Source organism: Podarcis melisellensis (assembly GCF_964234715.1).
Source record: "Podarcis melisellensis genome assembly, chromosome: 4".
NCBI classification, from domain to species: Eukaryota; Metazoa; Chordata; class Lepidosauria; order Squamata; family Lacertidae; genus Podarcis; species Podarcis melisellensis.
This window is the reverse complement of record NC_138531.1, coordinates 29,170,696-29,198,681: the sequence shown is the minus strand read 5'-3', so window position 1 is coordinate 29,198,681 and position 27,986 is coordinate 29,170,696. Positions and strand designations below refer to the sequence as shown.

At 45.3% G+C, this 27,986-nt stretch overlaps 1 protein-coding gene across 4 annotated transcripts; it reads right to left on the bottom strand.

Moving 5' to 3' along the window:
* Nucleotides 1-15: 15 nt before the first annotated feature.
* Nucleotides 16-24,420, bottom strand: TGFBRAP1 (transforming growth factor beta receptor associated protein 1). Of its 4 annotated transcripts, none has more exons than XM_081907381.1 (13): nucleotides 24,023-24,152; nucleotides 21,977-22,082; nucleotides 19,415-20,116; nucleotides 16,826-17,020; nucleotides 14,812-14,966; nucleotides 12,278-12,360; nucleotides 9,589-9,930; nucleotides 8,320-8,377; nucleotides 7,066-7,209; nucleotides 6,382-6,528; nucleotides 4,626-4,785; nucleotides 2,759-3,192; nucleotides 16-1,313 (listed from the first exon to the last, which is right to left on the bottom strand). In XM_081907381.1, exons 2-13 carry the CDS (start codon nucleotides 22,020-22,022, stop codon nucleotides 1,125-1,127), a joined length of 2,655 nt encoding a protein of 884 aa, XP_081763507.1. In that variant the 5' UTR covers nucleotides 22,023-22,082; nucleotides 24,023-24,152; the 3' UTR covers nucleotides 16-1,124. The 4 variants fall into 4 exon arrangements, with proteins under 4 accessions (XP_081763507.1, XP_081763506.1, XP_081763505.1 ...); XM_081907380.1 differs by having other exon boundaries at nucleotides 24,019-24,148; XM_081907379.1 differs by lacking the exon at nucleotides 21,977-22,082 and having other exon boundaries at nucleotides 24,019-24,420.
* Nucleotides 24,421-27,986: the final 3,566 nt, after the last annotated feature.

Below are 27,986 nucleotides of genomic sequence, written 5' to 3'. Positions count from 1 at the left end.
TTTGGCACGCTATACTTCCGTATCCACAGAGCATTTATTAAGTGTTATCAAGCTTACTCCGCACCATCGCGATGCAACCACGGACATTGCAGTGACAGCATCCCTTAATCCCTTTGAATGAACCCATTCTTGCAAAGGAGCTCAGAACCGCAGATCATTTCTTCACACGATCTCAGGTGTAGACGCTTCAAAAGCTATACCTGGAATTACCGGTTACATGTGTTTGCTCTAGGGGAACGCCGATATAAAAACCATTTCATTCAACTGTATTTACAGAACATCTGTATGATAATAAATAAGTCGTTACAGTTATTAAAGACTCTTCCTTCCCACCCCCCCACCCACCCCCACCTCCGGTCGATGGTTTATGAATCCAGGTGGCAGACCCCGGTGACTTCGCTGCAATTAGTAGTGTCAGAAACAGTGGCTTTTCCACAGCATGGTGATCCTGTCATCATGCCTCCTCTCATTCCCTCCCCGGTTGAGCAGGAGCTCCCATGGGGGCCTAGCGCTTCCAAGAGGTTTTGTAACAAATGGACTTGCATGGCAGAGAATAAAGGACAAAGGCTCAAAAGTGCAACAAATCGTTTTTGTTTTTTTTTACAAAAAAACAGTATCAAGAGCACAGAACAAGTTCATGACGCTGTCCCGGCAGGCAAAATTTAGACCCGGCAGAGAACATAATATGCAGGCTATGCTCTACTCTCAAGAGAAAAGTGCTCCTTCATGCCACTTATTCAAGAGACAGAATCGGTTTTCTGGGGAAGAGATGTTTTTGCTCATCAGCTCCTCTCCTTCCTAGACCACTTGATCACCGAATTCAGTGCATGTTTCAATATAGGTATATGTATTTTTAAAAGCTTTTCCGTTCCCCACCCCCTCCCCAGCACCCTTACCGTGAGGAAAGTATTTGTTTGTTATATAAACACCTGCAATTTCTTGTGCTGCCTACATTCATAAGAGATCAGCAGTTTAAGAGGCCGTGTTTGACCAAAAGTCCTCCTCCATCAACCCCAGGGCAAACTCCTCTCTCCTCAAATTATTTTTGTTCTTTTGCCCAGTCTCTCCTTCGGTTACTCCAAGGAGTTAACCAACACAGCGTCTGGCACTACCTTGGGCATATTTCATGTCCGTCCGCTGGGGCTGGAGAGATGGTGGTTTGTGCTGGAATTCACATGTCGGTTCGCGGCGCAGTGTGTGTGGACCACGCTGCCGTTTGGATACCTGACGAACGCAGGCTCGCTGAAAGGGCTTTGACACATCTGGCAGACCTTTCTGTCTGAGAGAACCGTTGTGATCCCTTTTAGCTTCACCTGCAAAGCGGGAGAAACAAGCCAAAGAGCCGCTGAAAACGTGAACCGATGAGGGTGCTTAAGAGGCTGCCATTTTGTCACAGAGACTATTGCTACTCTGAATGGTATTCAGTGCTAGAGTGGACCCATTGAAGTGAATGGACAGGAGTCATTTAGGTTCATTAATTTCAAAGGGTGCTACTCGTGAGTTGGACTTAGCTGAGTGCGACCCTCTGCGTACTTCACTGGTGGCATATGCTGTCTACTAGAATTGGTGCAATGATCATTCAACTAATTCCAAAGTTTCTTTCTGGAAGCCCTGACAGTAAGGGGTATTTAAAAGCTCTTTAGGGGTGCAGCTATGTACTTCATCTGTACATAAATGCAAAATTCCATATGTAGCATTGTAGACATGTGCTTTAATCTGCTTTTGATCTATCACCAATTGAATTTTTTAAAGAACATTTAAATAGTCGTTTTAATGATAATTCTATTGCTTTGTTTTTAAAACTGCTTTGAGGTTTGCTTGCTTTTACAGTCAAGCAGTGTATCAACTTTATGAGACAAAAATGGTCTATGGAAGGTGGTGGTAGGGCTTATAGTTTACTATTTTATATATTAAATTCTGGTAAAGATGCAAATACTCCCCTTTTCCCAACTCTGCTTCCTTCTCCCAGGGAAGCTTTGGGAGAACATCCATCACACTGGTTCTGTGTGTGTGTGTACAGCAGAGGTAGCCATCATAACTGCTGTACTTGAAATTCCCATCAGCTTCAACCAGCCTGGCCAATAGGCAGGGATGAGAGCTGCAGTTAAACAACTTCTGGAGGACCGCAGGTTCCTTGCAGCATGTCTATGAAGGCTTGCCTCTTTCCCGTGGCTTATTACCTTCTGACACAGCTGAAAGCCTGCCTTAGGAAGGTGCCTCCCCGTGCCCTGGTTTTGCCACGTTGATAGCAACAGCACAATTGGCATACAGTGGACTCTCTAGTTACGTACCACTCTGGATACGTAACTTTCAGGTTACGATCGTGGCAAAACCATTTTAGTGCAAGGGCACGGGGAGGCAGCTCCCTAAGGGAGCCAGTTTGATTCCCTCCCCCTCTTTCTTTTTCCTTTCTCCTCCTGTGATGAGGCTGCATTTTAATATTTTAATGTTTCAATATTTTAATGTTGTATTTTAATCTTGTTTTTAAGTTGTATTCATTCAACTTATTTTTATTATTGCTCGTTAGCTGCCCTGAGCCTGGCCTTGGCTGGGGAGTGCAGGGTATAAATAAAAAAATATTATTATTATTATTTAAACGTGGCAAATACTTCCGGGTTTCACCACGCGCGCATGTGCTGGTGCGCTCTGCGCACCTCGTGAATGCACAGAAGTGGCGCCTCTGCCTACAGACTTTTCGGGTTGCGGACAGACTCCTGGAACGAATTTAATTTGTATCTGGAGGGTCCACTGTACTCACCTTCTCGTGCATGTAAGTGAGGTTCTCCACTTTTGCTAAGCCCAGTGCGATCTGCGTCATTCTTTGTGCATGGATGCTTTCCCGCATGGAGCCGCAGAGAAATGAGGAGAGGAGCTGCACCGACCAGGTGTCTGGTATGAGCTGCAAAACGCAGGCCGCGTCAAATTCGGCCGCATGGTTGTTTAGGAGGTCTACAGCTGCCATGGCCAGTTGGTGCTCCGATGTGTTGGAATTTAGATACTCCGAAAGGAGCATGTGGAAAAGCTTCTTCCTGTAAGGAAGGTCTTTGCTCTCCGAATTCCACACGCAGTACTCCTCCGCGGCAGCAAAGTCCTTCAGTTCGTGGACCAGGATATGCAAAGCTTTGTCGTGCTGTTCCAGTTTCCCAAAAAGTATCGCACACTCCATGTGAAGATCTGTGCCGCTGATTTTATCTGCCGGATGTAACGTTTTAAGCAGAGGCCTTGTTAGAGTGCAAGAGAAAGCTATATTCCTCAGATAAGCTAGCCGTCTTCAAAGAACAACAGAAAATGAAGAGCAAGCAGAATGATAAAACCAAGAACAAAAATTCCCTTCTAACACAGGGCAGTTACGTGTAGAATTCTAGGCTCATCGTTATGTTTCTGAATACAATGAGCAGGATGGAAATAAGTCTCATTCAGGAACAGAAGACATTCCCTTTCCGACACAGGGCTAAAACACCTAACGCAGCTGTTTTACCCATTACTCTGCAGGAGTCCTCCAGTTCTCAGAAACAGCTTTTGGGGAGCTACGAGGAAATGCAGCAGAAAGCAGAGCCCCAGGGAAGACCCTGGTGTAAGCCTGCTATTGGGATCCCTGCCGATATTTACCTTATTTTTGGCAGTGCAGCAGCATTTAACGCAGCATTAAACACACAGTTTAAAAGACCTATGTTCTTATGCCACTAAAGCCACTTCTTAGAATTCACACGTTGCTGGCTGGGTTCACTCATTGCCATACTGCAGCAGGGCACAGACCCACACACATGCCAAAATGACCTAATATGGGCTATGTCCAGTTGCCCAGGATCCCTCACTTCAGAAAGTTTTTTTTTAAAGTAATATTTATTAAGAGTTTAAGGATTACAGGAAAAAAAAACAAAGTTAAACAAAACAAAACAATACATTACAATACATAGAAAAATAAAAAAACCACTACCTATCTTAACAAAACAGAAACAAAAACAAAAACAATTAAAAACACATCCAATATTTCCATATCTTGTCTTTCATTTACTTGTTTCATCGACCTCCTCACACCTTCCTTTTTTGTATTCTAGTTCAGTTAGCTATTTCAGCAAATCCTTTCCATCTTTCTCAGTTTTTGCCCTATAATTTATCTTGACATAATCTAACTTTACTTTTCCTCCTTTAGCCGATTAACAATCTATTTTTACTTAATCCTTTATAACATTTCTGCTAAAGCCATATAACTTCATTCCAACATCCTTCTAACATTCATTAATTTTACAAAGTTTCTGTAAATAATCTTTAAATTTCTTCCAATCTTCCTTCTCACTTCAGAAAGTTACAGTGGAAGGATTGTGGCAATCAGGCACGTTACGCTGATGCCTGCATCAAATTCTGGAATGCACTGCATTGCAGGGAGCTGCTCCTGGATCCCATAGCAAGCTGAACTAGGCCCGAGTTATCCTGACACTGTAATGATGCAACAGGAACCGACATCAACACAAAGCATTTAACGTTATCCCTCAGACAACTTGAGTTCAAATCACCCTTGTGCAATTCACATATCCTTTTCCTTTTCTCTGCCTGTGTAGCTGGTTAAAACAACAACAACACACCCTTCATCAGAAGCATATAAAATACAATTTCAGTTCTCTTACCTAAAATAAAACGAATTCTATAAAGGTCAGATTTCTGCAGAAGACTGCGTAGCTTCGCCTGCGATTTGCTCAATTCCTCACTCTTCTCTGCAGCCAGTGATTTCAGACGCAGGACCTCCTCCAGGTAAAGGACTGCCAGGTGGGTGTGGAATTTTTCCTTCTGCCAGCATAAAAGACAATATTTTAATTCCAAGACTGTCTCCATAAGTAGCTTTATTAATGTTGGAGTATTAATGTTAGAGTATTTTGAATTTTTAAAAAAACAACAAAATGGTTAAAAAGAAAAGAAAACCATTTCAAAAGGACTGGGCACCTGTGCTCTGACAAATTCAGAGGTTTGAAATTCCACGTGTGTCGCAAGAGCAAAAGGAGTTCCAGAGCAGCACTTAAATAGAAAGAATTCATTTGCCTTTCAAAATATGATCACCATTAGCAATAACTCAAGGAGCACGAATCCTATTATCTATTAATTCACAGGCCACTTTTACCTTATCACAGTTTTGTCACTCTTTCCTCCCATTTGCATCTCACCCATTCGAATTCAGCGGGCTTACCTAAGCCCAGAGTCCTTCTCGCTTTCGGTAAAACAATTATTATATAAAATCGTGCTTCTAAAGCATTTGAAGTTATGCAAAAATTTCTAATCTTGGAATTACTTCTTCCTAACCACCCACTGACTGGCTTTTAAAAAAGAGAAAAGGGGGGGGGGAGCTCATCTTTTTAACAGCCTAATTCCACATTCTAGAGATCCTACACTCCTAGTGGAAGGAGATAAGGAAGCTTTTGCCCTATTGCTGCAGGAGAAGTTGGGAGACAGCAGTCATGCTGGAATATAAACACCCCAGAGAAAACACTTCATCAGACAAGGGAGATTTGGGCAGGGGTAGGGGATCCTTTGCAGCCCAAAGGCCACATTTACTTGTGGGGAACCTTCCAGGGGCCGTATGGCAGTGATTGGTGGGGGCAGGCAAAATGAATGAAGCATTTCTATTATTTATTTATTTTACAGGAGGAGAAGAGTCAGGCACCCACCCACCCAACCTCCATCAGACAAGCAAGTGGCATCACCATAATTTAAGGAAAGAATCAAACCAATTAAAAGCACTTGCAAGGACCAATGAGGGATGCAGCCTGGAGGTGGGAAGAGTCTTGAAGGTCAGACAGAGGTCAGGAGGGGCACATGTGGTCCCTGGGCCTGAGGTTCCCCATCCTTGATGTGAAGCAGTGTTTCCCAAACTTGGGTCTTGAACTACAACTCCCATCATCCCTAGCTAGCGGGACCAGTGGTCAGGGATGATGGGAACTGTAATAACAACAACAACATTAAAAAACTTCCGTAAACAGGGCTGCCTTCAGATGTCTTTTAAAAGTAAGATAGTTGCTTATTGCCTCCTCTGCTTATGCTGCAACAGTAAATAGAACTGGGCTTCCAAGAGCAAATAATGTAAAGGCTAAGTCTTGTTTTTCCGTTGCTCCCATAGATAAGCAAAAGGGTCACCTAATGGGTGTACTTTGTGCCATAATTACCTCCTGGTGTTAAATTATCCAGTTTGGTAATGGGCCTACTTAGAGTCTCAATAAGCAAGCAGAATGGAATAGAGGTGTTTTAAAGCTGCAAGTTACCATGGTTGCCCTGCAACAATCTAGAGAACTAAAGGAACAACCTGGACTTATTTCTGAGCTTCAGGCATAAACTGAACATCGCAACAGACGCACACCAGTTTTTATGCTACCGGATCCAACTATCGCCACTTACTTTCACTCTTCTTTCTAGAACCAAGAACTCTAGATATTTTACTAGTGATATGGGATATTTGTTAAGGCAGCTGATGACGTCGTCTGGATTAAAGCTGTTCTTCTGTTCTTCTTCCAAGGGTCTTCTAGTGAAGATGTACACACCAACCTAAAGCAAGATGCATTAAAAAAAAAAAAGATTTGCAAAGTTTACATAAATGGATGGTCACACACAAGTCTCTGGTGCCAGGTTATCAATTCCTGTTGCCTCATACTTGTTAAAAGGGACTGAAAATATCTGACCTTTTCTAATGCTAATAAAATCAATGAAAACATGACACAAGTTGGCAGGGTGCAACAACGGATGTTTGAGGGAGCGAGTGCACAATATTCAGTTTATACAAGACTAATGGTGAGGACACACAGCTGTGCTGCTGCCTCTCTCTTTAAAATATATTTTTAATTTGAAATTATATCATGAGGCGGCCCGTCTCACCTGGATCCGGGAGTGGATGACATTAAGAAATACAGATTTGTTAGACCTGGAAGGTTTCGACAACCAATATGGATGGCACACCTACCTAGGGTTTGGACTAGATGACGCTTGGGGTCCCTGCCAATGCTACGAGTCTATGATACTCAAATATCCCAAGCAACAGCAATTTCAATTTCCAAAACCTCCCCCCACAAATACCCAGCCACAAACCTCTTCGCTTCGCTGCAGGACCCACTCTGCGTACTTCCACACCAATTCATGGTCTGTGCAGGATGTAAGGAAGTCGACTATATACTCGTAAAGATCTGTGCGTGTTGAGTCCTGGATGTCACCGTTAACGATTTTCACCCATAACTGAAGCCGAAAAGAAGCATGAAACAATCAGGTTCAGGTTGAATCCCACGGCGATAAAGCCAGCTGCTATTTTTCTCCGGGCTGTTAGTTAATATAAATTTAGCCAAACCAACAGACTTAGCACACCGATGCCAAAGACTTGTGTAACAGCGCCAACAGGAGCTGAGCACGGGTGCAAAGTGCAGGTCTTTCCCCTTGCCTCTGCGCTGGACTCCTAGAGCAAAAGTAAACATTCGACACAGGGCTGCCACCAAAAAGGGGCATGTCAAAATCCTTCCCTGCCCATCATCCTGGCAACAATTGGGCATGCTTACCCATGCTGTGCCATCTCCCCGATGTGATCTTCCCCGTCTACACTCCAAATCATTGCCTGCCTTCTTCCTTTTTGTATGTACAAATCTCTCCATCCCCTTTTATTCACAGAACACAGGCAGCATTCTACCCGGTTCTTAATAAGTGAACCTGCTCCCAGCTTCTAATGTTTTGGCCTGTAAGTGCAAAGATATCAGGGTGACCACAAGCGCTCCAAAGCGGATTAAAATTAGGTAGCTACTATTTCACACTGACTTATGAACCTTCCCCCACATGCAGAGAGGCAAGAGGGACTTGTCCTGAGCTGATCTTAAATGAGCTATTGTGGTTTTAACCTCATACAAGAAGCACTTTGTTTTTACTGCTGCAAGATAGGCAAACCAGAAATGTCTACAGAAATGTCCAGAACAGCTGGACAAGGAATAGAGACAGAAGCCAGGGGACAACTAGACGATACACCTGGCTGGGATGCTGATTGACCAGCCACCTGAATAGCATGCCTGACCTTCAACTGATATTGCCACCCGGCCGCTGCCACCCTGTTGCCCAGATATGCTGAAAGAGCTGAAAGGTAACCAGAAAAAGGGAGCAGCACAGAGACACCAGGGATTCTGTTCCCCTTTCATTAGCTCAGCTCTCTACCTGGAGAGCAACAACAATAGCTCTAAATGAATGAACGTGCATGACAATTGCCTAATGGCCAGAACGGGAACTGAAACATGAGTTGAAACGGTTTGGTTCGCCGTGAAAGGTTTACGTGTTGCTTTGATTTCCTTGGAGACATGGCTGCGCTCTAACCTGTAGTGCCGCTGCATCTTGACCGTTTGCATGATACAGGAGTCCAAGCGCGAAGAACCTGTGTAAGAAGCAGTATTGTTAAAAAAAAGGCAAATGAGTATTTGGCATTCTATGTGATAAATGGGCTTAATGATTTAGTTATTGAGCCTGATTTGTGATCGTAATAAAGACCGATCGGATTGGATTAATTCTTGCAAAGTTTCTGTGAGCTGGGTCTATTTATTCCCACTTTACATGTGAAGGAGGTCGCATTTCTTCCTCCTATTTGCTACTTTGGGGTGAGGTTGTAGCCCTGATTCCAGAACACAACACAGCCAGCATCTGAAGAGCACACACACCAGGACCAGGTGGGCCACTGGCCTGATTCGTCAGGCTGTTCTCACGTTCACTTGGAAGAGAGACCGATAGCCTTCTGCCCTCTTCTCAGCTGAAGCAGGAACAAGTCAGTGGGAAAGATCGACATAGGTGGTCCTTCAAACCCTTGCTCAGCCATAAAGTTCAGGCTCCTACAGTTACGCAACAAGCACGGCTGTATTCAGATGCCACGGTTACACAACAGCTAACAGTTCTTATTTGGGTGACTCAAGATCCTTCAGAAGAAAAGGAACATTTCTCGAAAGTTAGGCTCTCTTTTCAAGCTATGATGATGCTAAAAGGCAAAAAGGGGAAGTCACTTAGGGGTTATGAGGAAGAAATGTTTATTTTAGGAATGTGCAGTGCTTTTCTTCAGGGGAAAAAATGGTGCCAGGACTCACCATGAAGTTGCCACACTTTTAACCACTGCTTTTTTTCGAGAAAAAACAGGTGCCAGTACTGCTTACCCTTGAGCACCTCCAGAAAAAAAGCACTGGGAATATGTACTGTGCTGAGCTTGCTTTCCCCTCCTCCCTCCCATTCCGTTTTTCCTCACGTGCCATGACTTTTTGGACCAACACCCTGAGGGCAGGTACCATCTTTTGCAAGCCGCTCTAAAATTCCTTTTTTCAACAAACAATATTAAATAATCTTACACACGGTAGTCTAGGGAGTTGGCACTAGGGGACTTAGAACGCTATTTTGCTGCTTGCATTTTTTAAATCAAAAAAGGTTATGGAGAAAATTTAGTTGCTCACCGGAGGCCTCACATCATTCAAAATGGAATATGGGCATCTAGTTTAAAAGATGTTTTAAAAAAACAAAAACCCAGAAAATAATCAGGGTAGTGACTGGGCATTTCTCCTTTCACTTTGAGCTCTACTGGGGGTTAGGAAATGTCACCCAGAGGCTTACTTTTTGTGCTTTTCCAACCACGCGGCGCTATCCGCGAGAAGGCAGAAATTCTCGGAGACCAGCAGATCTAGCAGGCTTTCGTGACCGGACTCCGCGTAGAGCTTGAGCAGGGCCGTGTCGACGTCCTCCTTGTAGCCGTTGGCCACGTCGGTGCTGCGCACTTCGTTCAGGTAGCTCATGAGGAACTGCTTGCACTTGGCCATCTTCTCCTGGTCCCCCTGCGTCAGCTGGTTCAAGTCCGCGTATTCGTGGAGGGGAGGGTGAGTCCGCATGAAGGAGGAGGAAGAAGGCAGCAGGAAGGGGTAGAGAGAGATCAGCTCCCGGACATCCAGCTGGCCGCCTCTGCAATTACAGGGTCAAACTAAATGAAGCAAAAAGAAAGGGGAAAGTATACAGAGGAGCATGCGCGCGCATGCACACAGAGGACACTTAGCTTGGTACATACTTCAATCAGTGGAGAATTCAGTGACCAGGTTGCTCACAGGAGCAGGACAGTTTGAGCATCTTACATCTATCCTGGTCCGACTGTACTGGCTACCAGTTAGTTTCCAGGCCCAATTCAAAGTGCTGGTTTTGACCTATAAAGCCTTAAATGGCTCAGGACCCCACAATACCACCTCTTTTCATATGAACCTACCCATGAGACCACCTTCGGAAGCCCTTCTTTGTGTGGCAGCTCCTTGTGAGATCTGGAAAGTGGCAACACGAGAATGGGGCCTTTTCCGCACTGGCTCCCCGTCTGTGGAATGCTCTCCCCAGGGAGGTTTGCCTGGTGCCTTCATTTTGCCTTTAGACACCGGGCAAAAACGTTCCCTCTCAACTGGGCCTTTGGCTGATTGACATCCGATGCCCTTTAAAAATGTGTTGGGGGGGGCAGTTATTGGGTTTTGTTTTTTTTTATTATGTATTTTGCGATTTTTATGTTGTAACCACCCTGAGACCGGGTATAGGGTGGTATACAAATTGATAAATAATAATAGGGAAATGTGGACACTTGTTACAGCTGCCCATAACTTAGCATTAAGAAATCTAGATTAGAACTGCAGCGGGGGACGAAGGGTTAAAGCACTGCAAGCCCCCTCCTAGTGTCCCACTAGGACCCACGATTGGGCACCCCATGCAGATGAACGTATATGGGGAAACCCTTTGTCCCTCCTTCGATGCTCCAGGTTGCTTCCCCTGCACAAGAAGCTCTAGACTTCTCATCCTCACTCATAAGCCAGGATCCTACTCTTTCCTTCCTTGTTTCCCTTTCCTGAGGGGCAACTAGGAGTGTTGGCATCCTGGAAAGCAAGGCTGCAGCTGCCCTGCCCTCTTCCCTTCGTTCGAATGCCTGCAGCTCATGTGGGGAATAGCAGAGGGCAGGCCCATGGGAAGCCAAGGAAATTAATGCACACCACAAAAGTTAATATTTACTTGTTTGTTTGTTTGTTTGTTAATTATACCCTGCCCATCTGGCTGGGCCTCCCCAGCCACTCTGGGAGGCTTCCAACAAAATATTAAAAAACTATAATGCATCAAACATTAAAAGCTCCCCTGAACAGGGCTGCCTTCAGATCTCTTCTAAAAGCCTTGTAGTTGTTTTTCTCTTTGACATCTGGTGGGAGGGCATTCCACAGGGCGGGTGCCACTACCGAGAAGGCCCTCTGCCTGGTTCTCTGTAACCTCACTTCTCGCAGTGAGGGAACCACCAGAAGGCCCTCGGCGCTGGACCTCAGTGTCTGGGCTGAACGACTGGGGTGGAGACGCTCCTTCAGGTATACAGGACCAACGCCGTTTAGGGCTTTAAAGGTCAGCACCAACACTTTGAATTGTGCTCAGAAACTTTAGGGCAGGCAGGGGGTTCTGGAGGGTGCCCAAGAGGCAGTTGGTGTCATGGTGCCTGTGGGTGCTGTGTTGGTAATCCCAGATCTAAGCTACGTTACAAACAGAACTCTATTTCCATATTTACCATCGCTTCCGTTGTATGTGCAACAGCAAACTGAAAAGCTCAGTTCCCAGAAGCTATGCAGTTTGCCGGCACGCATACACACACAGTACCCGTCAGAATGCCTATACAGTGGTACCTGGGGTTACAGACGCTTCAGGTTACAGACGCTTCAGGTTACAGACTCCGCTAACCCAGAAATAGTACCTCGGGTTAAGAACTTTGCTTCAGGATGAGAACAAAAATTGCACAGCAGCGGCAGGCCACATTAGCTAAAGTGGTGCTTCAGGTTAAGAACAGCTTCAGGTTAAGAGCGGACCTCCAGAACAAATTAAATTCTTAACCCGAGGTACCACTGTACCAATATTAAGGGGAAAGCCAAGGCAATTGTTGCAAACATCCAGCTGATTCAAAATCAAACCTGGTACGTCAGCTGTTGCCTAGATGCAAGCAAGACAGGGGCCTGTGGGCAGAACAGACGAGGACTATCTCACGGCCTTTTAACAGTTTCAGTATACAACAATCAGGAGGACTTGGGAACACGTCAGAGAGTTTCGTCACTCATCAGCCACTACCAAATCAAAAAAGAGCAACCCCAAATTTGCTTTGGTCCGCGATCCTAAATCTTTTGCCTTCTAAGTGTTTCAGTCCTGCCTCATGACAATATTTCAGAACTCAGAAGCCTTTAAAGCCAAGCACAAGGATCCAATCGGTTGCCAAGTAACACTCAAAAAGTGTTCTTCGCCCCACATGAGGGATTACCTGAAGAGTTCTTTTGCTTCTAGGAACTGAAGCTGTGCAAACTGTATAAATCCCGCTTGCTGCAAGATTCGTTTGTACATAACCTAAATGGGAAACAAAGAGGGGAAAATACCACCCGTTTAGGAAACTGATGAAAGAAAAAAATAAATAGTGTGGCTCATACACTAGTTGTGCCATGTTGAAATGAGAAATAAGCCAGAATCTGACTTGATTTAAAGCTCATAACTGCATGCAATTTGTACGACTTTCACAATATGGAGAATCAGAGAGTTGGGTAAGGCTGCAAGTCCACCCTGAGACTACGAAGCATAGCTATCTAGCTATCAGCTTCCCGGGAAGTCCTCTGGGGACTGCGAAAGGGTGCCAGTTGCAACAGAGAAAGAAGCACACATGAGAAACTTCTCCAGATGACTCCAGCAATGTTTGAGCTGTGAACCTACAGACACTTCCAAGTCAATGAGATTCCCAGGGCTGATCAATCCCATGAAGGAAACAGCATAAGAACATGTGGATTGTGTGCATTCAAAGTAGCAATGTAATGTGCACACTGCAAAATGCACATACGTGCAAGTTGCAACTGGGTTCCATGCTCTCTCAGATGTGGAAACTGTTCCAAACAGTTTTCATACCCGAAGCCAGCATAGAACAGTCTACAAGCCAACTACTTTGAATTGAGATGCAATGTTTTCAAAATCCACAAGTAGCGCACCTATTCTCACCTTTTCCCTCCTTTCACTGATTTGAGCAGAAGCTAAACCTGGCAAGCTCATAGTGTATTCTAGACCTATTGCAACCTTTCCCAAGCACACTCCTGAGATGCTTGGAGATCTTTAAGCAGAGGCTTGACAACCATATGTCAGGAGTGCTCTGATGGTGTTTCCTGCTTGGCAGGGGGTTGGACTCAATGGCCCTTGTGGTCTCTTCCAACTCTATGATGCACCTGGGCCTTGGAACAATCATTCTCAGACTAAACTACCTCACAGGACCACTGCAAGCACAAAAGGGTGTGTATGTGCGAGAGACAGAGTGAGAGTGTGTCTGTGTGTCTGTGGAAAATCACATAACAGTGCCTCGAGCTCCTTGGAAGAAGGATGAGATATAATTGCACCAGCAATAAATATACAAAAACATGTGAAGACGAGCGCTGGCACAAAGCGAAAGGAGATGAAACAAGAGGACTCAGCTGTGGCTAATGAAATAATGCTCTACGGTGAAAAGAATCTGATGTTTTAATTTGTCTTCTAAACTTTCCTGTAATTTAATTAAATTTATCTAGCCTCAAGCAATACAAAATTACACGGGGGGGGGGGGGGATCCATGGACATTAAATAAGCTCTGGTAGTAGAGTCAAGTTATCCATCTGAAGGGAGTTCAAGCTAAAGTGATTTGAAGGCAAAGCGAGAAGGTGAGTGGGTGGGGGGCTTCGCAGTCTCTTGGGTACACTTTATGAAGGGCTGCTGGATCAAGAAAGTTCGAACGGTGATCCTATATCCAAGAAAGCCTAAATTGTTTCAGAGAGCTGGCACAGCATAATAGCTAAGAGAAGATCTAATCCATTTATTTTATTTATAGCCCACCTCGCCTTCCAAGGAGCTTGAGGTGGTATTGTGCATCTTCTCTTTTCCCCGTTTTATCTTCACAACACCCCTGTGAGGGAGGTTAGGCCAAAATATTTCAACTGCCCCAGAGTCGACCATGGATTTCATGGCTGAGTGGGAATTTGAACCCTGATCTCCCAGGTCCTAGCCCAATGCTTATGAACACAGTGCCTACGCGAGTTACTCCCACCCTCAGAGATGCAACAAAGAGATAAGGATGCCAACGAACACGGATATTTACATTCCACAATGCCTGTCACCACCTTTTACGCTTGCTAAACTACTACTTCCGCCTGGAAGCAAGATCTGTTGAAGAAGAAGGAGTTTGGATTTGATATCCCGCTTTATCACTACCTGAAGGAGTCTCAAAGCGGCTAATATTCTCCTTTCCCTTCCTTCCCCACAACAAACAATCTGTGAGGTGAGTGAGGCTGAGAGACTTCAGAGAAGTGTGACTGGCCCAAGATCACCCAGCAGCTGCATGTGGAGGAGCAGGGAAGCGAACCCAGTTCACCAGATTACGAGTCCACTGCTCCTAACCACTACACCACGCTGGCTCTTCTGTTGAAGTAAATGAAGCTTCCTTTTTCACAAGAAATAGTTTAAGATTAAAGTTAGTCAGCTCAAAAGGTGGCACACGGCCTTTTTATTCCAGTTGCAAATGCTTACAGGGATGTTCATCACTCAGAAAACAGAACAATCTTAACTCTTAACACACCCAATCCAACTAAGCGCTACAGCTTCCCAATATCTCATAGCTTAAAGACAGCAACCAGGAAGCAGCTCTAAGAATGGCTCTCTCTCTCTCTTGCGATACCAGCATGTAAATGGCTCCAGTTTCTAGATACTTCAAAATAAGACTTTCAGCTTTTCAAAGCTTGCTTGCAATTCTGCTGCCTTCACATGCCCAGATGCATTCCAAAAATACCAACAGACCTGAAATTTCTCTTTCGGAATATTTCTTCGGGCTCCCTTTGCTAAGACTAACGCCTCTTCGACTCTGTGGCTGGCCAAAAGATCCTGAATCTGTGTTTCCAGAGGTAGTGGGACCAAGATATAGACCCCTTTGGTGGTAGCCACAATTACTCTGCCTGGGGAGAAAAGAGTGAAAACAAGATGTCTGTTTTACATGATCGCAAATGACTTAAAAAAACAAAAACAAAAAATATATAGAAAAGTCACTGAGATGCAGAAACTAAATGCAACTTAAAGAGAAAATACATTTTGAGGAAATTTGATTTTGAATTGATTTTAGAATGAATTGGTTTTAGAATGCATTTCAATTAATTGATTGTGATTTTATGTAAACTGTGTTACTTTTATTGTTGTTAGCCACTTTGAGACCGGCTTCGGCTGGGGAGGGCAGGATATAAACAAATATTATTATGATTGATTATGATTATGATTATTATTGCAAATCCAGTGCAACGCAAACACAACAATATATCAGATAATGTCAAAGTTAGGAAGGCACACCTGGCCTTGCAAAAACGTAGTTACCATTAGGATCAAGTATCTTTGCTGACATTTTAGTGATGGAACATGGATTTAAGTTACAAGTACACAAATGGTCGCTGATGGTTCTACAAACACGTTTTCTTCCTCCATTTTAAAATGAAGAAATGAAACCCCACATCGGTTCGGTTTAGCTAGTGCCTGGCAGTTTATTTTTAGAATATGCCAGTTGTATTTCCACATAAAAAGGAACTCGAAGCATCACTTGTACAAACATTAAGAGTGCTGCACTTGCACAATCTCAAATCTTGCTCATGCTTTCCAAAAGCGCCAAACGAACGCTGTCAACCGCTTTATTTTTTGAGTGTCTACGATCTTCCATAGGAAGTACTTCCATGTCACCCCCACAGGAGAGATATTTTTTGTCTGATGGCAATAAATATCTTTCACGTTGGACAACAGAGCCTTATTATAGGAAGTGCAACCTCTTGAATCAACCAGCTATTTACAGCCGGCGGCCATTTTGTGTGCGTCCAAGTGACACACGAATGTGCCAACATGTGCGCCAATTTTGGCCCCAGAAGGGGGAGGAACTAGGCGGGGACACGACAGGTTGAGATGCACAATGACCTGGAAAGCGACCCCTTTTGGGGGTTTGCCCATATATGCATTTTTCAATCACTGTATGCACATTTGAAGTGTGGGTTTCCTTAGCTCCAGAGCATGATTGTTCCTCAGAACATGGATGAGGAATTCCAACTTCCATCAACCCCAGAAAGCATGGCTAAATGTCGGTGTTGATGTGTAGCAACACCTAGAGAGTCACAGATTATACGCTCTTTCCTTAAGAGTGCGATCAGTCCTGAGAATACACAATAAAAGCCATTCAGCTCATTAGCTCCTTAGGGGATGTTTTGCGGCTACACGTAGAAGAGTTTGGATTTGATATCCCGCTTTATCCCTACCCTAAGGCGTCTCAAAGCAGCTAACATTCTCCTTTCCCTTCCTCCCCCACAACAAACACTCTGTGAGGTGAGTGGGGCTGAGAGACTTCAGAGAAGTGTGACTAGCCCAAGGTCACCCAGCAGCTGCATGTGGAGGAGAGGGGAAGCGAACCCGGTTCACCAGATTACGAGTCCACCGCTCTTAACCACTACACTACACATAGGCTGAGCAGTACAGATAACCTGGGAATGTAATACAATACTTAATATTTTGAGTGATAAATGCTGAGGACTAAGATGGGGAACCAGATTGCTGATGGACCGCAGCTCCCATCATCCTTGACAACTGGCCATGCTGGTTGGGGGCTGTTGGGAGTTCAAAAACATTGGAGAACCACAGATTCTTCATCCTTGGCTTAAGAAAAGCAGTTCAGTGGTTTGCTCTTGAGCCAGTCCCTGCCTTTTATGTTTTTGAAGACTGTAAGAAAAACACTTAGATCTTCCCCAAAGTAATCCAACACACACACACACGTGTGTACACAATTAGGTACCTTCAAAGTCTTGCAGGATATGACCATCCTTAAAGGGTAGTGTCTGTTTTTGCTGCTGGTCCAGCATACTATGCACCGTAATGAACTCCTCGTCCAGTGCAACTACGTAAGGAAAGCAGAGGGCTGCACCAACCACGTTTTCTGACCAGTGAACAGGAGCACGCTGGGAAATGCCGTCAACAGTTGCAAACATGCCTGCCGGTTTAGAAAGGGAGCGATGAGTTAGAAGTCTGGTCGGACAACCAGCTGATCGCCCGGCTTCTACATAGTTATCTGCATAAAGTTACCCACTAAGAATTCTCCATGAAAGTGCCTTCTCAGGAGCTCTGAAGAAGAGTTTCTCTCAAGCACGACAGTAACTTGCACACCGACAAGCAAAACCTACCATGCACCATTGGAAGAAAAAGCTACACCTTTTTAAACTGCATTAACCAGTATGGAATATTCCGTCTCACAAGTGATGTTTTAGAAACAAATAGATAAAAGGATAGGTTGTGCGAGAATCGGTTGTGTGGACTGTTGTGACGCTCCGAAGACTGACTGGAGAGATGGTCGGCTGGAGCCTGCCCTACCTGGCTCTCACTCTACCCCAACCCCCCAAGCTGGCAGCTGATTGGCTAGGCGGGGAGGGGGCGGAGCGATGGCCAGCAAGCAAAGGGGGTGTCACCCAGGCACAGGAAGCCCGTGCCAGGTTGCAAACCCCGCCCACTGCTTTGATGAGTGAGCGGTCTTTGTGCGAGAATCAGCTGTGCGGATGCTGATTTCAACCAGATGTTCGGTGCCTTAGTTGCATTTAATGTTAGAACGTTGCATGACATTTCTGTTTGGTCATCAGCAATGTTCTGTCCTTCACCATACAGTAGAAGGAATGGACACCTTGTGGAACAACAGTCAAGTATATTTGTTTGAAAGTAAGGTCCATAGTGTTCGGCGGTAGATACATGCCCACTGAACTATCTATGGCTATAGTGCGGTTCTCTGCAGTAGATGTGCCCCTCTGCTGGCAAAGGTCTTGCTCCCTGGAGGAGAGGCCCCTCTGCTCCGTTCCTCGTCTCCTGCAGCCTGTGGATCTAGGACTTAGGGATTGCTCCATGTGCTATCAAGCCTAACAACAGTACACAGATGTTTCCTCCAGAAACGAATAGCCACCTGCCCTCTCCATAAGAACAGAAGGCTCCACTTATTAAGGAAAGCAAGAGGGGACCCTCATCTTTAACAAGCTATTTACGCCATGTAGGATTCACCTTATCTCAGGCAAAGCTGGGGGTCTTACACTGAGCTACGGCGGAGCCATAAATGCTTACGGATAGCAGCTTTACAAAAACAACCTTAATTCTACAACCTGCAAAAGGAATCCAAGCGCGTTAGAAAACAGGACAATAAAAAACCAGGTATTAGCAAGGAGGTTGCGATTCCCCCCAGAGCATGCAGTTTGAATCTTGAAGCAGCACCATTGACTCCAGTGTTGGCTTAACAAAGTTACCCTGTGCTACTTACTTAGTTTGTTTCTTACAATAGGAAGGTCCTGGCACAATTCTGTTTACAATTCAAGCCCTGAATTGGATGAGTCAAGTAAGTTAAACGGGAGGCACCCAAAATTCCAGAAAACATCAGAATTCAATCTTAGTGGAATGCCACTAACACCCTGATCCTACAGTGAGCAAAGCAAACCCAATCCCATTGATTTCAATGGGCTCAAGCATGCCTAGCACTGATTAGGATCAGGCTGTAAGGAGGCACGAATTTCCAAGATCAGACCACTCATTCATGTTTTCCAATATGCTGCTTTTTAAAAAACAAAACAAGATTTATCAGCAGTTGCTAGAGTATTGGGGCCTTTCCACACAATTGGTTTTTAGTACAATAAGCAGCACATCTCCCTCCAGACTATGATTTTATAGCGCTTTCTCAAGTTAGAAAATAGAGCCCTGGTGGGACACGGCCTTTTACCCTGCCGATTCAATGCATTCATTCCTATTACAACTGTTGCCTGGGATGTGCCTGCACAATTGTCACAAGCATTTGCTGGGCATCTTTAAATGCAGCACTCCAGCCCGGTGTCCACAACAGTATGCCAACTTTTGCTTTTTATTTCCTTATTTCTTTTGTCGTCTGCATGCTCTCCTGCTGTGAGATCACAGCTCGTTGCACAGATATAAGGTATTGGTAAGACCAGATAGGAGGGACGCGGGTGGCGCTGTGGGTTAAAACACAGAGCCTAGAACTTGCTGATCAGAAGGTCGGTGGTTCGAATCCCCATGATGGGGTGAGCTCCCGTTGCTCAGTCCCTGCTCCTGCCCACCTAGCAGTTTGAAAGCACGTCAAAGTGCAAGTAGATAAATAGGTACCACTCCAGCAGAAAGGTAAAGGCTCCCTTGGCCAATAAAGCGAGATGAGTGCCACAACCCCAGAGTTGGTTACGACTGGTCCTAATGGTCAGGGGTCCCTTTACCTTTACCTTTAAGACCGGATAGCACAGCACAAAGGAACAAATGGATCAAGATTTGACATATCATGGGAGGACCAAACCCTTTCTAAGCGCAGACCCAAAAACTTTCCAACAGGAGGCAGAGAACATTGTGACCTTACCTAATCCTCCAGGTCCTGCCAACAGGAATTCTTGCCTGCCTACTCTTTTCACAATGGGCCGTCTCTCTTCGCTAGAGTAAGGAAAGAGGTCCTGGGAAACGCCAGTGTCGTAGTTCAGAATAATGTACTGGGTGGTGAGAGCGAGGCATAAATAGTGGCCGTCTATAGCCACGGCACAAGGCTGCTCCGGGGTGAGAAGCTCCTTCACAATCTGAACGCGGTCCTCATAGACCAAGAAGAGCTGGATGGTCCTGCGCTTGACCGAAACGATACAAACCTCAACGCAGAAAGGATCCCCGCTCATGGGGTTCTCGTTCAACGTGAACATCGTAGCTCCCTTGATCCTGGCCCCCGTGGGGATGGGCTCCAGGTTCATCATGTTCATCAGTGTTATGGTGTTGTCGCAAAGCACCAGGAGCCGATTGAGCGCCGAAGCGGCTTTCAGCTCCCCCACGGGCTTCCGAAAACTCAGGTATTTGTGCAGCTGTTTGGAGACGGAAAAGGACGTTTTCTCAGCTGGCGAGTTCTTTTCTTCCAGCAGGAAGTAGTAGATGGAACAGTCATTGGTTCCGATATACAGGTTCTTCCCGCAGCACTCGATGCATTCGATGTTGATCCGAGCTTTGTCGCCCATCAGCAAGTCCCGCTCAACCGCAGGGACAAGCCTGAAGGCCTTGACACTCATCGCGCTTTCCAGATGGCCTGCCGCGGAAAAGGAAAAGAGAGGCTTATTTTTATCCACACCCAAGCAGCAGGGAGAACAAACAGAACGTTTAAAGGGAATCAACCCAGACCTTCAGTTTGCTAACAGCGCCTGTAAACAGGTGCCCTTTCCGACCCGACACCAGAAATGGTACATCTGTTAACTTGTCTCTGTACGTGGCTAGCCTGAAGCTAATATAAGGCAAGCAGACTGGTGCAGATCAGCTCAAAATCTGCAGTCTATAACTTTATCGGCTCCAGGCAGACAGCAGGAAGAGGAAAAGCACCTCCCTTGGTTCACTGGGCATACAGGTTGCATGTGTGTTTGTCCAAGAAACCTTTTCCACCATGGACCACTTTAAAAACTGTTGAGAGTCTTGTCAGAGCACCTAATGATTTTTCTGCCCATTGCAACAATTATAATGTGCTGTACTAGACTCTATATGATGTTTTAATTGTTTCCACTGCTTTTTAATTCTTGGATCTGGAATTCCATAGAATTCAAATTGTAATACAGCAGACTCACAACTTACTTGGGGGTTATGTTCCAGGAACAGCGCATAAAGCCATCATTGCATATAGTCAAAACACATGGGGTACAATGGTGGGTGGGATTGCCAAAGTCCCCTCCACACACACTCATCCCCTTAAAAAATATTATTATTATTAGCACGTGAAGCTAAATGCACACAATTTAAATGTGCATAAGTTGTGGGTCTACTGTACAATAAAATACAATATATGAAATAACCACCTGAATGTAGCTCACAGGTACTGGTCGTCCACAGACCAGTTTGGGAACCCCTGCTTTAGGATGATGTATGTAATGCACTTCTCTTTGATTTAGTACACCTTTGTTGCTTTCTTTTTTCCAAAGCAGCACACATGGCATCCCCAGGCATTCCCCAATCCAGACACTACAATATGGCTGCCTGTGCCCTGAGACCGTGTTCCTGCACAGCCATGGCTTCCCCACTCTCCTTTTACGGCTTCAGAAATACTGTATTCACATTACCTGTACACACAGCTGCGAGGGAGTCACTTTCACTTTAATCCTGACATAAAACCGAGTATACTCTCAAAACCTTTCAAGAAAGCAAGACGGCTTCTAGATCTTCCCAATTTTTTGTATCCTAAACAGTGCCGCTATCCAATTTTCTGACTTCCTAAAGCCATCATAAGGGTTGGGAATACTTTTTGGAATTAAGAGCTCACTCCCAGTGGCTCAGCAGAGAATGTGAGGCGTGTAATCTGACTTCAAAATACCTGCATCATATTCTCCTTCTGCCACACATATTGCAGCGGTTAGAGTGTTGGACTGGGGCTTAGGAGACCAGGGTTTGATTCTCCACTCAGACATGAAGCTCACTGGGTGGCCTTAGGCCAGTCACTGCCTCTCAGCCTAGCCTACCTTGCAGGGTTGTGGTGGGGTTTTAATGAGGAGGGGGGAGAATGAAAGTCACTTTGAGCTCCATGGAGGAAAAGGTGGGATAGAAATGCAACAAATAATACAAGGTGGTGTAAGAGAAGTGTGGGGAACCTCAGGCCCAGGGGACTCTCCTTTATACCCAAGTCATGCCCCTCCATTGACCCTCTTATTGAATGCTTTTGCGTGGCTGGAAAAAGCTCTCAAACTGCCTTTCACTTTCCTATATGGAGAGATGTGCAGGCACGTTGCTTCGATGAGAAATGGAGAGATGTATTGGTGTAGACACTCTGGCTTTTGTGTGTGGCTGGAATTTAACCTGTTGCTCCACCTGCTTTTGCCTGTGGACCCGCCTACTACTGGCACGAGACACGCCCCCCCCCAAGGCTGCCCAAGAAACAATGCTGCCCTCAGGCTGAAAAAAGGTTCCCCACCTCTGATATAAGCAGTGGCTTTAAGAGGCGCGTGCCTCAGTTTCATTTGCTGAGGACACCGGCTGCCATCTTGCCTCTGGGCTTGCTAGGAGCATCTTGTAGGCCACTGTGGGGAAAAGGGTGAAAGACTAGTCACTAGGCAGGACTTTTTTCTCCTCCAGCATAGCTCTTTTCCCCCAATGTTTTCCTGAGCAATTGCCAATTTTCATCCCATTGCATGTTGTAGCTATTTAACCGTGTATTAAGTGTGGCGATAACAACAGAGGTATACAAGGAACAGTGGTACCTCGGGATACATACGCTTCAAGTTACATAAGCTTCAGGTTACAGACTCTGCTAACCCAGAAATAGTACCTCGGGTTAAGAACTTTGCTTCAGAATGAGAACAGAAATTGTGCTTCGACAGCGCGGCAGCAGCAGGAGGCCCCATTAGCTAAAGTGGTGCTTCAAGTTAAGAACAGTTTCAGGTTAAGAACGGACCTCTGGAACAAATTAAGTACTTAACCCGAGGTACCACTGTATAACAATAATAATTTTCATGTGATAACATTTCTCACCTTTCTCTCAATTCTACTGATCTTAATTCTACTGTTATAAGGAGACTTATTAAGATTTTTCTATAATGTGGGGTCTCATTGTAGATTGTTGTTTTCTTACATGTAAATTATGCCTTAAAACTTTGGATTCGTGGTTTTGCATATTTTCAAGACGCACAGAGGCTGTTGAGTAGGCGACACACAAATCTAATAAATGACAATGATGAGTATTCTGGGCTGACTAATGTGCTCTCGAGTGCCGAGGAGTTCATAGAATAAATACAGCAACAGCAGACTCAGCCACGCCAATCCGCAACTGAATATTGCAACACACGAATGACACAGTAGTCCACCTGCAATTGTGAAATGCAACACACCTGTGCTTCCTCCCTGGATTTTGATAACCAGAATGACTCTATGGCACCTTCCTTTTATACAGATTACCTGTGTCCGCTCTATTAAGACATCAACAACATGACATACCACAGAACAGCAGGTGATGTTGTAAGGCTTTCTAACACTGCTGCTTATGAAGAGTGTGGAACTGCGCAAACTTCTGGGGACAGTGTGACTTCCATTAAACTTGCCTACAACCAGTGTTTTTTCTACTGCCATTCTGTCCCTGCTCCAAGGGAGTCAGGAAGAAGAAGCCTGTGTGTGGAGGCGGGGTCAGTTCTTGACCTTTTCTTCCTTTAGGCACGGAATATGGCCGTCATTACTTTTTGAAACTGCACAGAGGCAATCAGCCCAGCCCAGCCCTATACCTAGTGAGAACTTGAGCTGGTTAGCAGAAAGCTAACCAAACAAACACACAGAGAGAGCCTTGAAGTAAGGTAAAGGTAAAGGACCCCTGGACGGTTAAGTCCAGTCAAAGGTAACCATGGGGTTGCGGCACTCATCTCACTTTTCAGGCCGAGGGAGCCGGCATTTGTCCACAGACAGCTTTCCGGGTCATATGGCCAGCATGGCTAAACCTTGAAGTATAAGCAATGGGAATAACGAAGTAAAGAAAGAAACATGCAGCAGAATACGTACTGTGCATAAGGCAGCAGGTAATTGCAGGGGGTGGGGATTTCCTCCATCCCCTGCAATTACCTGCTGCCTTATGCACAGTACTTATTCTGCTGCCAAGAATGTAAGAATGGGAAGCTGAATTGCTAAGAAATTTGTTGTAAATTGCGTAAAGTTTATCAAGCCTATATAAATATATATATTGGTCGGTTTCCAACCAACGAAAACACAACAGGGCATCAAACGTATTTAAAACATTTAACAAACTTCCCTATACAGGGATGCCTTCTAAACGCCGTATATAATATACAAGAGCCTAATGGTGCTTAGATGGTGTCTCTGCACCATTCTTACCAAGATGCTGGGAGGAGCTCCGGCTGCTGCAACCCAGCCCAGCCCAGCCCAGCCCACTACCACCAGCCTCACCCCTCCTTCCTTTACCCCCCAGCCCAGTTAAAAAAACCCGTCCACTTGCTACACACGAGTAGTACTTACTAACCCTCCCAGATAGGGAAAGGGAAACTGCGCTTTGTACCAAGCAACGCACCAGGCCAGGCGAGCAGTCTTGGGCCAGCAGCAGCGACACCCCCAGCACCCAAGGGCACCACGCCCACCCCGGGGCGGGCGCGGGGTTGACCCCCTGCCAGCAAAGGGTGCCGGACCGAGGCAGAGGCAGGGAGACCCGGGAAGGTGCCGGGAAGGAGGAGGGGGGCGAGGAAGGCGCGGGCGTGGCGTCTTTTTTCCCCCAGCCCCCGTTGACCGTCCGAGCCGAGGCCTCCGCTGCCAGCCGAGCCCGCTCCTCCTTCCAGGCCCCGCCGGCGCTGCTCCGCGGCTCTCCCGCCGCCGCGGTGGCGAAGCCAGCGGCAGCTGAGTCTCTCCCTCCGGGGGCGGCGGCGGCGGCGGCGCCGCGGCCCTTCCGGTCACAAGGCGAGGCTGACAGACGGAGGCTCCTCCCGCTGGAAGGGAGGGAGCAGAGGGAGGGAGGACATCTAGTCCAACCCCCCGCCGCGGGGCAGGGAGACGCAGCTGCCCCCGACGGGGATCGAACCTGCGGGCTCGGCGCCCCCTGCGCCGCGTTCCAACCGACGGAGCTATTCCAGGCTGGACCCGAGGAGAGGGATGCTCCCCAAAGGATGTCCCTCGGGTCGCAGTTCTGCCCGAAAGGTGCCTCCGGCTGCCAGGGAGGAAGGGGAAACACGGATGTTCAAGGAAATAAAACAACTCTCTGGTTTTTAGAAAGACGTCTGAAGGCAGCCCTGGATGGGGAAGTTTTAGATGTTGGGTGCGCTGTTGTGTTTTCATGGGTTGGGAGCCGACCCAAGTGGCTGGGGCAACCCAGCCAACCCAATAAGAAAGTATTATTTTTCTCCAGTCAACCCAATAAGTCTTCTTCTTCAGTAGTCAACGCAATAATAAAGTCTTCCTCCTCCTCTTCTCCTTCTTCTGTCAACCCAATAATAAAGTCTTCTTCTTCCTCCTCCTCCTCTTCTTCTCCTTCTTCTGTCAACCCAATAATAGTCTTCTCCTTCTCCTTCACCAGGAAGAACTTTCTGGAGGTAAGAGCTGCTTGGCAATGGGACGGGTGCCCTTTGAAGGTGGTAGACTGCACTTTCCTTCGGAGGTTTTTAAAGCAAAGGCCACCTGTGCTTGGTACTTCAGTTGAGATTCCTCCATTCTTGTTTGTTTACTCTTATTATTTAAATTTGTATACCGCCCTATACCTGCAGGTCTCAGGCGGTTCACAACATAAAAACACAAAATGTGTATAATAGAAATAAAAACAAGAGCAACCCAATAATGCTCCCCAAAACATTTTAAAAGGGCATTGGGTGCACGGCAGGGGGTCGGGCTAGAGCTCCCCCACCCTGGTCCCTTCCAACTCTACGATTTTGCAATCTACGTTGGGATCTGCTTCCCCTGTGGATCTTGTCCGCTGAGGCAATCGCCTTACCTGGCCTCATGGGTGGGCCCAGCCCTGGTTGCAGTCCTAAGGTGGGGATGGAGCCCAATGCCAAGGCATGTTAGCGGCAAAGTGATTTTCCAGGGTGTGGTCAATGGGGTTTGCTCTCTAGTAAGTGTGCCCTGAAATTTCGGTCAGACTAGGAAGTGATTTTAGTATCCGTAGCACCTTAGACAAGTTGAGCCTTTTCACCAGGTGTAATGGTGGTGAGTGCACATCAGTGGTGTCATAGCCCAAAGTGGGTGGGACACCCCTTTTCAGTCTTTTGGTGCCACCATTCCCCTGCTGCTTCCCCACTATATGAAATTTGGCTGGGGACTAGTTCCCCACCCCTCTCTTAAAATTTTATTATAGTATCTATTAACACATGACATGTATGGTATTTATTAACAGATTTATTATGGTATAAGCTTTTCTGCTCTACAGATCCATGACGTCTTACGCTACGTTGGCAGATTTTATATATATTTATGGATATTTGATTTGTAAGGCAATGGGAAATGAGTCCAGTCCAGACTGACAATTATGTTGAAACTTAAATAGCAGTAGTTACAAAGGTCAAGGAGCATTTCCATTACGTTGAAACAGATTTAAACTTACAAAGGAGTATGTCAAAAAACACTAAAAACTGTACAATAGCTTTTCAGTTGTATTTTCCCCCCTGGTCTTAATTATATATTTTCTTATAATTTCATAAAATAAAAAATACATTTATGAAGACAAGGACCCAAAAGCTACAATGAAGGAGGGAAACCCCAAGAAAACAATGTGGACTTAAAACTGTCTGGCCACACAGCAATCACTGAGATTCTGTAACCACTGCAATACCAAATATGTTATGATGATTCCTCTTCAGCTTACTCCAGCTACTCCCATTTAACTGGGCTAGGCAGGATCAGAAAGCAGAGTCAAACATTAACAACCAGTACAGCAAGTTTCTACGTTAATTATTTTCTTTGTGGTGATGCATCAGGCAGTTGTATGAAGTCTCCCAAATCCTCTGAAGGATAGAGTGAAGCAGACCATATCTTAGATAGAACTATTCCAAGACTCTCATACATAGCATAGGCTCTTTATGCAAATAGTATATGAGAATGGCACCAACTAATACCTTAAAGGCTGCAATTCTAGACCCATTTATCTGGAAATGAGCTCCATGGAAAGAAGTGGAGTCCATGTGGTTTTTAACAGCAGAACTAAGATACGTGCAAGTCTTTCGATACTGAGGTGATTTAAAAACTACTTACAATAAGCAGAAATATAGAGCCAGTCCACACTTTTGAAAGCTGCCTATTTTCCTTCTGTGCAGTGATGCAGATTGTGCCCAGAAGGTCAGAGCAAGCGTATGGGAAGCAGTAAAGTGGAAAGGTGGGACTACTCAGAAACAGGACTTCTTGAAAACATTGTTGCCCAAGGGCTGAGCAAAACCACCTGAGTTTACACTGCTTTTTTATTTCTTAATACACAAATTTGTTGATAAGCTGTCCAGTTACGCCACTCCCATGCAGTTGCACATAGACACAACATGTGTTGTTTAAGCGCAATTTTCTGTGTACACATTCTTTTTCCTTTTAATCACCCAAAGACCAGTTGGGAGTTTGTAGCAAAACCCAGGAATGAACAGGAAACCTGCAAGCAGCATGAGCTAATCATATAAAAATACTGATTATTGCAAGGGCAGAATCTGTGCAATCAACCACTCCTATAGACTTGACCTTCTAACAATTTAAATATTAACAGTGCAATTGTATACATATATACATGCTCAGAAATAAACCCCATTGTATTCAATGGAACTTAACTCCCAGATAATGCTGCATAGGACTACAGCCTAGCAGTGTGTGTGTGTATATATATATATATATATATATGACTACTCAAATACAAGTTCATTTAAGTACCAAGGTGCTTACTTGCAGGTGAAACATACTTCTGAGCAGATACACTTTGATTACAATGTTAAATATATTTGTTAGAAAAATAAGGATAATGTAATGTGAATTGGTTACTTCACAAAGCCAGCCTTGAAGTGGTTTTCAAATTACTATACTAACATGCATAAATCGTAGCCATTTCTATCATTATTCAGTCCAAGAGGTCCTTCATGATGGTGTGTGTTCATAGTTCCATCCAGTGCTTTTCCCCCTTTAAGTAATGTTTAGGGGTACTCTCATTTTGACTCAAGAAAACAACCGTTTTATACTTCAAATCAGGAAAAATAAATACAGTAAATGTACAAAAGTACAGACTCACATGCGTACCCCCAGAAAAAAGCACTGGTTCCATCCTTCACACATCAATACCAAAGTAATATGCCTCATCATATTCAGTCAAAAACCTAATCCATGTACTGCCAATTCTATCCACAATATATTATTTTTGATGGCAACATCTTCAGGTAGTGTTTCTATGGCTTCAACAGGCGGAGGTAACTAACAAGAAAATTCAAACTCCAGCCAGGCAGCAGTGGTGCGACAAAGCGGCAGTCAATGCCACACCCACA

Bases quoted from the DNA above. Each gene is read 5' to 3' on its own strand.
- TGFBRAP1 (XM_081907381.1), bottom strand. From the start codon at position 22,022: ATGAAACTGAGGCACGCGCCTCTTAAAGCCACTGCTTATATCAGAG. The intron at 20,117-21,976 runs GTGGGGAACCTT...TTTCCGCGGCAG, and splicing joins AGCCACTGCTTATATCAGAG to GCCATCTGGAAAGCGCGATG. The intron at 1,314-2,758 runs GTGAGTACAGTG...CCCGCTTTGCAG, and splicing joins TCACTTACATGCACGAGAAG to GTGAAGCTAAAAGGGATCAC.